The sequence below is a fragment of the Salvelinus sp. IW2-2015 genome, linkage group LG8 (assembly GCF_002910315.2).
Source record: "Salvelinus sp. IW2-2015 linkage group LG8, ASM291031v2, whole genome shotgun sequence".
Classification (NCBI taxonomy): domain Eukaryota; kingdom Metazoa; phylum Chordata; class Actinopteri; order Salmoniformes; family Salmonidae; genus Salvelinus; species Salvelinus sp. IW2-2015.
The window spans coordinates 2,176,557-2,192,769 of record NC_036848.1 but is presented as its reverse complement, the minus strand read 5'-3'; the positions used below and the strand labels follow the sequence as shown (position 1 = coordinate 2,192,769).

Here is a 16,213-nt window from a genome sequence, read left to right as displayed (position 1 = left end):
AGCTGCGTCCGCTGTGTCAGTCGGGAGGTGTGTGTGACCCCTGCATTGGTCACACCTCTCTCCTGTCTGGGGGTGCTGGCTCTTCTCATCTGCAACCTGGGATCAAAACACATCCAACTGTATTTAAAACATATCAATACGTTCTTCTAAAACAAGTATAAAGGCCAAGCAATGAAACGAAATACGTTTTGAATKAAGAAAAGTGTTCATAAATAAGTTACAAGCAATCATGACATACAAACTCCAGAAAGTATTAAAGTGAGAAACTCAGACTAAATCCTTGCTTCTTCTTGGGCTCTTCCTGCATGTCGATACAGGCGATCGGTGGCAGCCCGTCTTCCGGGGCAGGTGGGGTAGGGCCGCACCTGTTTTGAGCACCATACTTTCTTAGTTATTTTGGCATTAATATGTGTCACATATCAGTTTGCAAACAATGTAAAAAAAAAAAGATTTAAAAAAGTCAGAGTTAAAAAAGCTGCATACAAACATGGTCTCTTTTTTGCTTTCTTAAGGCAGCTCCAAAATGCAGGTGTTTCAGCCTAGTTCAGTGCTTTTTGTGGTGGGGCAGCCAGCAGAAAATACAGAGCGTTGTGCCTGATTAGCTCAGTTTTCCGTCACTCATGGGACAGAATTGGGGCTGACGTACTAAGGTCAGAGCTCAAAACAAATGTACCCTTGGGTTCTGCCATAGTTATATTAGAAGTGCCCATCCATGAAGGCTCAAGGTCATTGGCCACAGATTGAATGACATCAAATGATGTGATATCTACAGTAGCTTTGATTGGAATGATCATGTCAACATCTTACTTTCAAAGTCTTAGCTAGCAGTCATCAGTTGTCATCAAGTCGACAATCTACTGGCAAATCCTTTTCAGTCCCTGTCATATGAAGAGAAATTATAGATAAAATGTATTGGTGCTCATTGGCCCATTGCACATACAGATTACACAACCAGTTGGAAATCGCAAATTCAACAATTAGTGGTTTGGAAGGAGTCAGTAGCTAACTGCAGGAATTGCAAATGTTAGCCTGCTATGCGATGGAGTGGCTTTTTTTTTTATCCCGAGAATGCCAGACTTTGATGACAAGGTTTGATGACCAAATTTTCCAACTCAGGACCGCTGCGCCACCTTCACAAGGTGAGTCCAAAAATGTCTTGTATGCTGCTGCATAAGGGAGAAATGTACACCATAGCTAATAAAGTAATGCTAAGTGTATGTTGTGTAGTAAGCTGCTAGTAGCCTATGTGCCTCACCCTAATAATTGAGTCTCTTTTCACCAACGCGGTATTGTAAACACATCGTTCGTGGCATGGTGTGTGCTTGTTTGACTACCTTTTTGTACAGCTTTGACAGTGCTACTGATAGTGGTGGCGCTTGGCTTGCACGTGCAAATTCAGAACACACAACATTCTATAATATAATTGTGTTATTTGACGTGTTAAATTAAAAGCTTATTTAATGAGTCAAATAGTGTTATATTACGTGTATCTTTTTTGACACGCAAAGACCCAAACCTCGTTCTGTGCCTCACCCTAATAATTTGGTCTATTTTCACCTCTTAACTTGGTGGTGCACAAATAGCCTATAACCTGTTTTAGAGAAATGTAATCATTGAATATTGTAAGAGCTTTCATTGTCTGTTTATATGCCCCCTTTATTTATCTTATGGTTCTGACTTGGTGTACAGGGAATACACTGTAATAACGTGTTTTTTGGCCCTACCAAGATTGACATGCTAAAATCACCAATGGCGTGATCACCGATAGTGAACATCTTCAACTCTTTGTAGCTCAGGTGCTAATGTACACAGAGGTGTAGAGTACACTATGTAGAAACACATAGATGCCAACCTTAAGCTGGACAGRAGAGACATTGCTGTCTGTGGACACGTCTCTAACAAGAGACATCAGACTAGAAGATCTTGTTAGCAAAAAGATCCCTGAGCCCTTGTCAAAGGTAGTGCACTATATTACATAGGGTGCCATTTCAAACCCAGAGAGTCAGTCAGTGTACCTCGTCTCCGGAGACATTGAACTCGAAGAAGATCTTATCGAGGGCGTGTCCCTTGAGGTTGAACAGGAAGCCAGAGGCCTGGAACTCGGCGGGGCTGATGGTACGACCTCCATCCATGTCCAACAACTCAAACACCGGCCTGGAGTAACGAAGAAGATGTACTTCTCCACGTGGTGCTGGAAGAGATTGAACACTCACTCACTCATGCACATTCGCACGCACACACACACACGTGATGCATTCACACACATGAAAATAAGACACACTGTGTCAGAAGGTTCTGTAACGTACGTTACCCTGTGCATTTCTCATTACGGCTCCAGCTATGATTATTACATTTCTACGAAACCTCTGTTTTCTGGTCAACTTTGAATCATGGCAGTGAAAAGCCTTTTGTTGTCTCTGTAAACATGACTGCAATGTGTTCATGAGATATGAAATAGGAAGTGGGTTGTGTTCAAGGGGTTTTCATCTCTTTGTCAAACAGCCAGATATGAGAAGTGGTTTTCTCATGATACACAAGGTTAACAGATAATGGCCTTCAGTTTGACCGAACGGTTGTGACAAACAAGCTCTATTCTCCTGACCGAACGGTTCTGATATACAAGCTCTATTCTCCTGACCGAACGGTTCTGATATACAAGCTCTATTCTCTTGACCGAACGGTTCTGATATACAAGATCTATTCTCCTGACTGCATGGTTCTGATATACAAGATCTATTCTCCTGACCGAACGGTTCTGATATACAAGATCTATTCTCCTGACCGAACGGTTCTGATATACAAGATCTATTCTCCTGACCGAACGGTTCTGATATACGAGATCTATTCTCCTGACCGAACGGTTCTGATATACAAGATCTATTCTCCTGACTGCACGGTTGTGTAGTAACAGTCAATACGTAATACAGTTCAATGAATTAATTGCTTATCTGAGCTTCAATGCTGTCAGACAAGTCAAAAATACATGCTCCACACACACAACACACACACACACACACACACACACACACACACACACCACACACACACACACACACACACACACACACACACACACACAGAGAGAGAGGAACACTACCTCACTGCAGACCAGCATGTAGAACTGTTGGAAGCCGATCTCTCCGCTGTCGTTCCAGTCTAGCAGGTCAAAGGTCATCATGATCTCCTTCTTCTTCAGGTCAGTCACATGGTGCATGAAGTGATAGAACTGGATGTCTGCAAGAAGAAGAGAAATGGGCAAATGGACGACTGTTTGCTGCTTCCGACACTGATCTTCAATAATGTTGTGGGAAATAGTTTTAATAACCAACATGAGTTACTGACACATGAGGTACAACCAGACACGTACAGGAGGACACAAACGGCCTGGATGTCTATGAATACACTGACAAACCTATTTACCTTTTCACAAATGCTTTTTCTGTCATGTTACTGCCTCCACGTTACCCACAAACTTCTAAGTACACGAATGAACTCGGGATGAACTCAGTAGTCTGAAGTAATCCGACGTTATTTAGGCGTTGCGCAGGGAGAGACGATGGTAGACACTGTTAAAGTCCAGATAATTTACAGTTGTTTCCAATTTCTAACATGCATTGGTCAAAACTGAAGTCACGTTGTCAAACCTCTTCACACAGTCAGTGAAACAGAAGTGTAGGTGGACCAAACTGTGAATCATGTTTCATTGCCTTCACACAAAATGCATCCAATGACCACATTCTCCAAAATCCATGAACTCTTTTCTCATTCATACTCCACCACCTGCAAAACTATATATTTGCAGCACATGTTGTCAAATGCAACACACTGTTTCCAAAACTGTTAAACACATTCAAAACAGAATGATGGCAAATGTCGTGCATTTCTGCATTAAGCAGATTGAAACATATAGAAAATCTCAGCAGAATATTGAATCATTCTAAACACAGCTGATTGCAATTTCAGCTGAAAGCCTACCCAAGTGTCCTGTTTTTAGTCTCGTTGCCAAACAGACAAAAGAGGACGGCTTCGGAATGATTTAGTTTGGACACTTGGATCAAGGAAGACCGGTTGGTGGGGAAAGAAGAGTGGCAGGGTTGGATTAGACATTCCAGAAGATACTTTCCAAGATGCATCACCAGAGAAGATAGATGTGATGTTGATGAGAACGTGTGGGTAAATGCAGGAGAGAGGGAGAACTAGAACCCTCACAGTACTGTACAGTATGAGTGACTATACTATACATGTTGATGAGAACTAGAACCCTCACAGTACTGTACAGTATGAGTGATTATACTATACATGTTGATGAGAACTAGAACCTTCACAGTACTGGTTACGAATGGGATATATACATGTTGATGAGAACTAGAACCCTCACAGTACTGGACAGTGATGAGTGATTATACATGTTGATGAGAACTAGAACCCTCACAGTACTGTACAGTATGAGTGATACTATACATGTTGATGAAGAACTAAACCCTCACAGTACTGTACAGTATGAGTATTATACATGTTGATGAGAACTAGAACCCTCACAGTACTGTACAGGATGTGATATATATACATGTTGATGAGAACTAGAACCCTCACAGTACTGTACAGTATGAGTGATTATACATATGTTGATGAGAACTAGAACCCTCACAGTACTGTACAGTATGAGTGATTATATATACATGTTGATGAGAACTAGAACCCTCACAGACTGTACAGTATGAGTGATTATACTATACATGTTGATGAGACTAGAAACCCTCACATACTTGTACAGTATGAGTGATTATACATGTTTGATGAGAACTAGAACCCTCACAGTACTGTACAGTATGAGTGATTATTACTATACATGTTTATGAGAACTAAACCTCACAGTACTGTACAGTATGAGTGATTATACTATACATGTTGATGAGAACTAGAACCCTTCACAGTACTGTACAGATGAGTGAGTTATGATACTATACATGTTGATGAGAACTAGAACCCTCACAGTACTGTTGTTTTTTTTTTGTTGTACTTTCTACAGTATGAGTGTTATACTATACATGTTGATGAGAAACTAAAACCCTCACAGTACTGTACAGTATGAGTGATTAATACATGTTAGATGAGAACTAGAACCTCACAGTACGGTACAGTATGAGTGATCTATACATGTTGATGAAACTAGAACCCTCACAGTCTGTACAGTATGAGTGTATATATACATGTGATGAGAACTAGACCCTCACAGTACTGTACAGTATGAGTGTTATACTATACATGTTGATGAGAACTAGAACCCTCACATGTAACGTGTGTACAGTATGAATGATTTATACTATACATGTTGATGAGAACTAGAACCCTCACAGTACTGTCAGTATGAGTGATATAACTATACATGTTGATGAGAACTAGAACCCTCACAGTACTGTACAGTATGAGTGATACTTAACATGTTGATGAGAACTAGAACCCTCACAGTACTGTACAGTATGAGTGATTATACTATACGATGTTGATGAGAACTAAAACCCTCACAGGACTGTACAGTATGAGTGATGTATACTATACATGTTGATGAGAACTAGAACCCTCACAGTACTGTACAGTATGAGTGATTATACTAACATGTTGATGAGAACTAGAGACCCTCACAGTACTGCAGTAGTGAGTGATTATCACATGTTGATGAGAACTAGAACCTCACAGTACTGTACAGTTGAGTGATATACTACAACATGTTGATAGAACTAGAACCCTCACAGTACTGTACAGTATGAGTGATATACTAACATGTTGATGAGAACTAGAACCCTCACAGTACTGTACAGTATGAGTGATTATTACTATACATGTTGAATGAGAACTAGAACCCTCACAGTACTGTACAGTATGAGTGATTATACTATACATGTTGATGAGAACTAGAACCCTCACAGTACTGTACAGTATGAGTGATTACTATATCATGTTGATGAGAACTAGAACCCTCACAGTACTGTACAGTATGATGATATACTATACATGTTGATGAGAACTAGAACCCTCAACAGTACTGTACAGTTATGAGTGATACTTATACATTTGATGAGAAACTAGAACCTCACAGTACTGTACAGTATGAGTGATATACTACACATGTTGATGAGAACTAGAACCCTCACAGTACTGTACAGTATGAGTGATTTACTAACATGTTGATGAGAACTAGAACCTCATAGTACTGTACAGTATTGAGTGATTATACATGTTGATGTTTTTTAATGAATTATTGCAGCCCTGGAATATCAGGAATTTTGTTTTTGTTGACACTTTTTATTTTTCACAAGTAAATTACTATATAGCAAAGATATATAAAAAAAAAAGGCTATTGAACACAATTGCTGCAGTTCTGGGTCATTCTTGTTACATTACTTTTAGTACAGTAAATAAAGTGAAAAAGTGTGATTATTTCTCAAATAAATAGTGATTTATGAAAAGTTCATCATTGATGATATGCTCCCTGTTATTGTTTTGATGTCAGGTGTTATGATGTGACCGGTAGCTTTCTGAGTGAGAATTGTTGCCAGTGTTATGGTCAAAACAGCTTATTTTAGACATGTATGAAGTGTTTGGTGGTTTGATGTAGTTTGGAGGTGAGATGAACTGTTTGGCCAAGATGCATGTTTGGTAATGTAGACTGTGTGAAGAGTTTTGAAAAAGTGGCTTAAGTTGAAAGATGCTTTTTAGCAATTGAAAAAAACTGTAAAACGCTCATTTTTTTGCCATCTTGGCTCACTGACTGACCACTGCAAATGCTGTCCTTCTCAGCTCTACCTGACACTGACTGACCACTTCAAGAAGTGCTGTCCTTCTCAGCTGTACCTGACACTGACGACCACTCAGAAGTGCTGTCCCTTCTCAGCTCTACTGACACTGACTACCACTGCAGAATGCTGTCCTTCTCAGCTCTACCTGACACTGACTGACCACTGCAGAAGTGCTGTCCTTCTCAGCTCTACCTGACACTGACTGACCACTGCAGAAGTGCTGTCCTTCTCAGCTCTACCTGACACTGACTACCACTGCAGAAGTGCTGTCCCTCCAGCTCTACACTGACACTGACTGACCACTGCAGAAGTGCTGTCCTTCTCAGCTCTACCTGACACTGACTGACCACTGCAGAAGTGCTGTCCTTCTCAGCTCTACCTGACACTGACTGACCACTGCAGAAGTGCTGTCCTTCTTCAGCTCTACCTGACACTGACTGACCACTGCAGAAGTGCTGTCCTTCTCAGCTCTACCTGACACTGACTGACCACTGCAGAACTGCTGTCCTTCTCAGCTTACCGTACACTGACTGACCACTGCAGAAGCTGCTGTCCTTCTCAGCTCTACCTGACACTGACTGACCACTGCAGAAATGCTGTCCTTCTCAGCTCTACCTGACACTGACTGACCACTGCAGAAGTCGCTGTTCCTTCTCAGCTCTACCGACACTGACTGACCAGCAGAAGTGCTGTCCTTCTCAGCTCTACCTGACACTGACTCCACTTCAGAAGTGCTGTCCTTCTCAGCTTACCTGACACTGACTGACCACTGCAGAAGTGCTGTCCTTCTCAGTCTCTACCCGACACTGACTGACCACTGCAGAGTGCTGTCCTTCTCAGCTCTACCTGACACTGACTGACCACTGCAGAAGTGCTGTCCTCTCAGCTCTACCTGACACTGACTGACCACTGCAGAAGTGCTGTCCTTCTCAGCTCTACCTGACACTGATGACCACTGCGAACTGCTGTCCTTCTCAGCTGTACCTGACACTGACATCACAATGGTTCACCATGGAATTGAGTGTTCTATTACAGATTCTACATTCTATTGATAGAATTCTGACATTAATTATTAACTCATTTAGTAGCGTTTTAATTGAGTGATCATTACATACTATGTTAACAGTAGATGACAACTTACCAGTCTTTTCCATAAAACCTGTGCATTTATGTCACTACACTGAAAAGACAGCAATTCACTTGACTAATTCATAGGTCTAAAACTGTACTGCACACTGTCAGGGAATTCCAATATTAGCTAAACTACCTCATGTGTGAGGAGGAAAGTAGACAACAACCTCTTAGTTGTATTGTTGTTCTACCTTTCACATAACTGCAAAAGTGCATCATCACAGTGTGACGACCCTCCCACTCTGTTTGCCAAATTATTTTATCTCCACGTTGTTTCCCTCTTTGTAACGGGCTACGAGACGGTTTGTGACAACAGACAAACAAATCTCAAAGAAAGTGAACCTTCGTTACATAATTTCATTCTCTCAGTCCTTTCAGGGTCACATCAACTCAATTATTACATTCTCTGAGTATTCCTAAATAATAACATTAAAAAAGCAATAGGCTTATATGAAACCATTTTCACTTCACTGACGTTTATTGCTCAATTACCTACCATGTTTACATTTATAAAGTTATGGATAAGAAGGATAATAATTGCAATCAAAGTGAAGAGATTGATTTTGAAAGGGGATGGTTGAGGCTACAAGATACAGATTATATTAAGAAAAACTGTTGGCAACTATAAAAAACCTTTCAAAGAATGAATGAAAGTCTTGGGATGTGTACGCAGCCCATGGTAGTAAGACAAATAAAGTTAGGCCATGTCTGAACAGTCCTCTATTATCATGCCTTGTTTAGGTTAGATTAGAAAGTGGTTGAGTTCCTCGTTCTGACTGTCTGTACTTTTCTCAACGGGGAAATTCTATTGGATGCTAAATGTCATCGACATTGACACATATTAAAAAGCCACTGTTTAGACTTCAGCGTTATTCAGAGGACGTGTTGATCAGAAGATGTTTGATTGCTGTCTAAAGGTATGAACAATTTACTTTTAAATTAACTTGTTGGCCTATGAATTTATTATGCAGATCAATTATTCATTTTGTACTTTATATTTTATTCGTTATGAATACATGCATGGGTAGAATCTTAGATTTYTATATTTAAATTGATTTGACTAAACATTATTCTCTCTCTCTCTCCTTGCCTCATACTCTGTCTCCCAGATGAGGTTTACTTTACTAAGCATCCTGCCTATTTTACTGGGCGTTCTAATCCTACACCAGGCAAAAAGCCAAAGCCCCAAGTTCACTCAGAGCAGCTGGAATCTTCTACCCAACGGTAGGAATCATCATCTCTTATCAGAACACGTACATTACTGTCATCTGTTAGATCAGTACAGTTTGTCACAATAATGGCAGCCTGTACACTTGTCAGTATGTTGTCAACTCATTATTAAGTGTAGTATATGCGTTTCCAGTCTRGTATAGTACAGTGCTTTCAGAAAGTATTCATACCCCTTGACTGATTCCACGCACAATAYCACATATTATACATAAGTATTCACACATTGAGTCAATACTTGTTATAATCACCTTTGGAAAGGATTACAGATGTGAGTTTTTCYAGGTAAGTCTCTACGAGTTTTGCACACCTGGATTGTACAATATTTGCACATTTTTCTTTAAAGAATTCTTCAAGCTCTGTCAAGTTGGTTGTTGATCACTGTTAGACAGCCATTTTCAAGTCTTTCCATRGATTTTCAAGCCGATTTAATTCAAAACTGTAACTAGGCCACTCAGGAACATTCAATATAATCTTGGTAAACAACTCCTGCTAAAAGGTGAATTTGTCTCCCAGTGTCTGTTGAAAAGCAGAATGAATCAGGTTTTCCGCTAGTATTTTGCCTGTGCTTAGCTCTATTCCRTTTCTTTATTTAGGCTTGCCATAACAAAGGGATTGAATACTTATTGACTCAAGAAATTTCAGCGTTTCAAATTTAATTAAGTTGTAAAACGTTCTAAAAACAAAATTATACTTTTATATTATAGGGTATTGTGTGTAGGCCAGTTACACAAAATCTCAGTTTAATACATTTTAAATTCAGGCTGTAACACAACAAAATGTGGAAAAAGTCAAGGGGTGTTAATACTTCTGAAGTCACTGTATATAAAGATCACTTACTGTAGTTCTATTTTGGTTTTGCCAGTCCGGTGTATAAAGGTATGTTTATGTCAGTTCATCAKAAGGCCATATACAGTTGAGGTACTYTATATGTTTGTGTTGATGAGCTACAGTCAGATCCAAAAATATTGGCACCCTTGAAAAAGATGAGCAAAAAATAATGTATAAAATACATAATACAAATACTGAACTACTGTATCTTGTACGCTCAAACAGACGGAATAATTATATTMTTTTATACCAATACAATTAGTCAGAGAAAGAGATTTTGTTCAACAAATATGATTTTTTTATCTCAAAAAGCTGGGGATCAAAATTATTTGCACCCCTGTTTTTAATAGGGTAACGGCACTGAGCTTTTATCTAAAATGTTTTGAGATTGGAAACCACATTGGAAAGGATACTAGACCTTTCCATTCCTCCATACAGAACCTGTCCAGATACTTGATATCCTTTGTCTGCGCTTATGGGCTGGCCTCTTCAATTCAAACCACAGGTTCCCGATGGGGTTCTAGTCCGTAGACTGAGAAGGCCATTGCAAAATCTTGATTTTGTGGTCAATTTAGAAAAAGGCTCAGTGCCTTGCAAGGGGAGGTATTGAAAGGTATTGACAACAGGGTTGCCAATTATTTTTACCAATCTATTTGAAAAAAAAAAATTATACTTGTTACACGAGATCTCTGAGCAACTGTATTAGTATAAAATAATATAATTCTCAAAAGAATTTGAGCATACAATATAGTTCAGTATTTTTATGATATATTTTATATAGTATTTGTTGCTCATCTTTATCAAGGGTGGCAATAATGTTTGACCTGACTGTATATGTTGGTGTTGATTGAAGTGTGTGTTGTCACCAGTTGTTGTGGTGAACGTAGACGGCTCGCTGGTTCAGCATCCTCTAACCTGCCTGGGTTCTTTCGACCGAGAGGAGGAGGGTTGGAGGAGAGACAATGACTGGGTGTGGCGGAGAGATGGAGAGGAGGATGAGGAGATCCTATGGATGATGGGTGAACAGGAGAAGAGGGGGAATAGCTTCCTTGTCAACCTGGAAGAGAGAACTGGAGGGGGGATATTTACATGTCACCGCCTGGATAGAACCCTCCTGAAGAAAACTACAGTGCTGGTCAAACACTTGGACGAACAGAAACGCATTCTAGAAGGATCCACCAGAACAGGTATACAGGATGTCTGTCTGTCTGTCATCCGAAATCAAGTAAAATATTGTTTTTCCATTCATTATCCAATTGTAACATTACATCTTCTGTCTCTCTTCTGTTTGTTTGTTTCTATTCTAAGGCTATATGAAATGTTCAACACGGAACTACCACGGAGAATTCCACTGCTCCTGGAAATTCACCCCTACACGTGTTGGGACTGTTATGTTTGTCAAAGTGGCACGGTACGATCACCACCAACCTTTTCAATGTATTACTACTACACTATTGGAAAGTAGAACCATGCAGGGTTCTTCCATTTGAACCATTTTTGGTTCTGGATAGAACCCTTTGCAGAGGATTCTATCTAAAACCCTCTATGTAGGGTTCTTTAAAGAACCCCCTGTAAAATATACTATGGTTCTACCTGGAAGCCTCTATGAAGGGTTCTGCCTAGAACCGTCTATAATGGGTTCTACCGAGAACCCTTTTATCTATGAAGTGTTCTTCCTAGAACCCTTTATGAATGGTTCCACCAGCCTTCATAATTGCATTATTAAATTACATATATCATAAGGCCTGTCTTTGAGGGCCTAGTTGTAGCCTAATAAAGTGGCGTTTGGAAACTCCTGGTTCACAGGCCACATCAGGACTGCAAATCACATTATGCTGGCTGGCAAAGTCTTATTGACTTTAAACTCTTATTGAAATCCAGCCAGAGCTAGGATATCCAACAAGTGGAATATGTTATGACCTGCAACCTGCATTCAGAATAACTGCCAGGGTAGAGAAGATTGAATACTGAGCTCAATCATCTAAACTGGAACCACCATCTCAGTAACAGGTGCTATAAATCCAATTACTAACAGATTGGATACGTTTATAAAACYATGTTATTTATCTTTATGTAGCATAAAATTAATCAATCAATCAATGTATAGAACATGCAAAAACACAGATATATCAGTAAAACAAACAATTAAGTAAATCTCCCTGCAGCCTCCTGAGTGGTCTAAGGCACTGCATCGCAGAGCTAGAGGCGTCACTACAGACCCACGTTTGATCCCGGGCTGTAACATGACCGGCCGTGATCGGGAGTCACATAAGGCGGTGCACAATCAGCCCAGCGYCGTCCGGGTTAGGGGAGGGTTTGGCCAGGGGGGATTTGGCTCATYGCGCTGTAGCAACTCCTTGTGGCGGGTCGTGCGCCTGCAGGCCGACCTCGGTCGTCAGGTGAACTGTGTTTCCTCCGACACATTGGTGCAACTAGCTTCCGGGTTAAGCGGGTGGCTGTTAAGAAGCGTGGTTTGATGCTTCATGTTTCGGAGGACGCATGACTCGACTGTCGCCTCCTGAGCCCGTTGGGGAGTTGCGGCGATGAGACAAGATCGAAATTGAGAAAAGGGGTTCAAATACAAAAAAAKATTAATAATTCTCTCCCTGCAAAAGAGCATGCTGGGGAATAGTATATATGGTTCTATGTAGAACCCTTCTTGCCTTCCAAAGAATCATTCTTGCCTTCCGAAGAATCATCAAAGAACCCTTTCTTCCAAAAATGGTTCTTAGGATGTTAAATGGTCTAGGTAGAACCCTTTGTCTTACAAAGAACTCCTGTCTTCCAAAAAAGGTTCTTCTGATTGAAGTGGTTCTTGGTAGAATCCTTTCCCTCCTCACAGAACCCGTTTGGAACCCTTTTTTCTAAGAGTGTAAACATTCTATGGGTCTGACTGTTGTATAGTGCTACAGTGCTGTATGGCCTATAACATGTGACTATTGTATAGTGCTGTATGGCCTATAACAGGTGACTATTGTATAGTGCTGTATGGCCTATAACGTGTGACTATTGTATAGTGCTGTATGGCCTATAACATGTGACTATTGTATAGTGCTGTATGGCCTATAACAGGTGACTATTGTATAGTGCTATAGTGCTGTATGGCCTATAACATGTGACTATTGTATAGTGCTACAGTGCTGTATAGACTATAACATGTGACTATTGTATAGTGCTATAGTGCTGTATAGACTATAACATGTGACTATTGTATAGTGCTATAGTGCGGTAATGGGCCTATAATAACATGTGACTGTTGCATAGTGCTACAGTGCTGTATAGACTATAACATGTGACTATTGTATAGTGCTATAGTGCTGTATAGACTATAAGAATGTGACTATTGTATAGTGCTATAGTGCTGTATAGACTATAAACATGTGACTATTTGTAGTGCTATAGTGCTGTATAGACTATAACATGTGACTATTGTATAGTGCTATAGTGCTGTATAGACTATAACATGTGACTATTGGTATAGTGCTGTTTAGCCCTAAAACATTGGGACTATTGTATAGTGCTATAGTGCTGTATAGACTATAACATGTGACTATTGTATAGTGCTGTTTAGCCTATAACATGTGACTATTGTATAGTGCTGTTTAGCCTATAACATGTGACTATTGTATAGTGCTACAGTGCTGTATAGACTATAACATGTGCATAATAACTTACAGTATTGACTTGACTTCAAGTTAAATATTACTGAATGGACTACTGCAATGTTACTCTACTTTTAGTCATCCATTTCTTGTCTTTTCTATAGTGGCCTGTCTGATGCGGAGAACATCAGCTGTTCTGTGGACGCCAGTGGACAGCAGTGGACTTGCTCCTCTTCGTCTGGCCAGAGTGACATCATRTGTTCTGTGAACAGTAGTGGACTGGGGGTGTCCTGTGTGGACAGACAGTATTGTCCCTATGCTGAGGAGACTGACCGGATCACCCTGACCATCTACATGAGGACTAACTACCTGCTGGAGGAATACTCCCAACGCTTCTACTTATCAGAGATAGGTGAGGACACACACACACAGACACACACACACAACACTTCTACTTATCAGACATAGGTGAGTGTTAAATAGGGACCTTGTTGCAGTCATAAGGGCAGACATGTTGCAAGAGGCTGGCAGGATCAGGTGCACAAGTTGTGATTTTAGGCTACTTAAAGGTGACAATAATGGTCTAGGTGTGCACTTCACTATATTTACCAACTAATAAAAMAATTATATTTACAAACTTCACAATGTAAGTGGTCTCTGAAAAGAAAATGCTTTGGAGCTGGTAAACCTGTCTATCCCGTAACAAACATTAAGAATGCAGAAACAAAGCTCTCTAAGATGGCAGGAGTTTGTAGAGCACTAGTGCAGAGACGCACCACTAAAGTCTTCGTCACCACCTCCATATACACTGAATAAAAATATAAACGCAACATGTGAAGTGTAAAAATCCCTGAAATTTTCCAGATGCACAAAAAGCTTATTTCTCTCAAATTCTGTTCACAAATTTGTTTACATCCCTACTGGTGAGTATTTGTCCTTTGGCAAAATAATCCACCCACCTGAAAGGTGTGGCATATCAAGAAGCTGATTAAACAGCATGATCATTACACAGGTGCACCTTGTGCTGGGGACAATAAAGGCCACTTTAAAATATGCTGTTTTTTCACACAACACAATGCCACAGATGTCTCAAGTTTTGAGGAAGCGTGCAATTGGCATGCTGCCTGCCGGAATGTCCACCAGAGCTGTTGCCAGAGAATTTAATGTTAATTTCTCTAGCATAAGCTGCCTCCACCGTCGTAGTAGAGAATTTGGCAGTACGTCAAACCTACCTCATAACTGCAGACCACGTGGATGGGCCTGGGTTGTGATTAGGGCCTAATACATTTATTTCAATTAACTGATTTCCTTATATGAATTGTTACTCAGTAAAATCTTGGAATATGTTGCATTCATATTTTTGTTCAGTATACAAATATCTTGCACATATATGTAGGCCTATCAGAAGATTATATGCTGAGAGTTTGTTGGTTTAAGTGCTACTGAAAGTTAGTTTGATAGTGCAGAGTGTTAGTAGAAGTTATGGTAATATTATCTATCCCACCTCTCTCCCTCTCTCCAGTGAAGCCAGACAATGTATACATTAAGGAGGTGAACAGCAGTACTATAGAGTGGAGCTATCCTGTCTCCTGGAACAGACCCATCTCCTACTTCCCCCTCTCCTTCCAGGTCAAAGAGATCGAAGGCAGAAAGTGCAAGAACGGGTGCACGTGTGATTCTCCCTACACAGAGGTGAGGACTACTATCTACATACTGTACATACTACTAGCCCTTGTCTCCAGAGCTTGATGAGGGCCATTACACCAAGAGATCCAGACCCTGTACTAATAGGCTCATACTCTTCAACTAATAGACGTGGTCACTCTGGTCCCTGGTTCAATTCATTAGAGCACACCTTAGCAAAACGTTTTGCAACGAAAAGGAGCCTTTCTTATTGGACAAGTTCATGTAGTCCCTGCGTCAGGCCATTTTCCTCCATTTGGTGCTTAATGAATTAAATCCCTGTGTTCCTCAGGTCCACACCACAGAGAGCAGCCAGTGGTCAGTCAAGGCCAAGGTGACGGTGTGTGTCAGGGCCCAGGATGCYCTCTGTGACTCCCCCTGGAGCGACTGGACAGAGTACAGGTCAGTACCACACTCTCTAGTCTACTGTATTCAGGAGAACCTCTCCTCGAGGACCCCCAGCTGTTCCATGTAGTTGAACTATTGAAGAGTTAACACACCTGATTCAATTTGTCAACCAATCATCAAGCCCTTGAATACCACTGAATCAGGTGTGCTAGTTCAGGGCTACAACAGCATAGTGAAACAGCTCTCGGAGTAGAGGGTTAAAACCCTCCTCTAGTCTACTGTTTCATTACGGAGACATTGTGCTCCATCTACACTACCAGGGTTAGGATCAATTTGGTTTTTCATTCAGTACATTCAGTAAGTGGATTGAAATTCCATTTCATAAATGGAAAATGCGCCTTTGTTTATCAATTCAAGAATTTAATTTCTGTGAAGACATTGCAGAACAACACGTTTTACAATATGATGCGATTTTTCAGACTCAGCAACAAGGGAAACAAGAGGGGGAGGCAGGAAAAGCAGAAGAAGAAGCAGAAGAAGAAGAAGAATGTGCCTCAATAGTAGATCTTTACCATACTGATGGCCATCAAATAT

At 40.5% G+C, this 16,213-nt stretch overlaps 2 protein-coding genes across 2 annotated transcripts; one reads left to right on the top strand and one right to left on the bottom strand.

Annotated features, from left to right (window-relative positions):
- Positions 1-272: 272 nt before the first annotated feature.
- LOC111967080 (EF-hand calcium-binding domain-containing protein 9) lies at positions 273-3,697 on the bottom strand. The gene is made up of 4 exons (XM_070444632.1): positions 3,610-3,697; positions 3,103-3,234; positions 2,016-2,212; positions 273-365 (listed from the first exon to the last, which is right to left on the bottom strand). Exons 1-4 carry the CDS (start codon positions 3,695-3,697, stop codon positions 273-275), a joined length of 510 nt encoding a protein of 169 aa, XP_070300733.1.
- A 5,528-nt stretch (positions 3,698-9,225) lies between these two features.
- LOC111967079 (interleukin-12 subunit beta-like) lies at positions 9,226-16,180 on the top strand. The gene is made up of 7 exons (XM_023991973.1): positions 9,226-9,235; positions 10,856-11,173; positions 11,295-11,397; positions 13,753-14,000; positions 15,111-15,280; positions 15,564-15,673; positions 16,099-16,180. The coding sequence occupies exons 1-7, from the start codon at positions 9,226-9,228 to the stop codon at positions 16,178-16,180; spliced, it is 1,041 nt and encodes a 346-aa protein (XP_023847741.1).
- Positions 16,181-16,213: the final 33 nt, after the last annotated feature.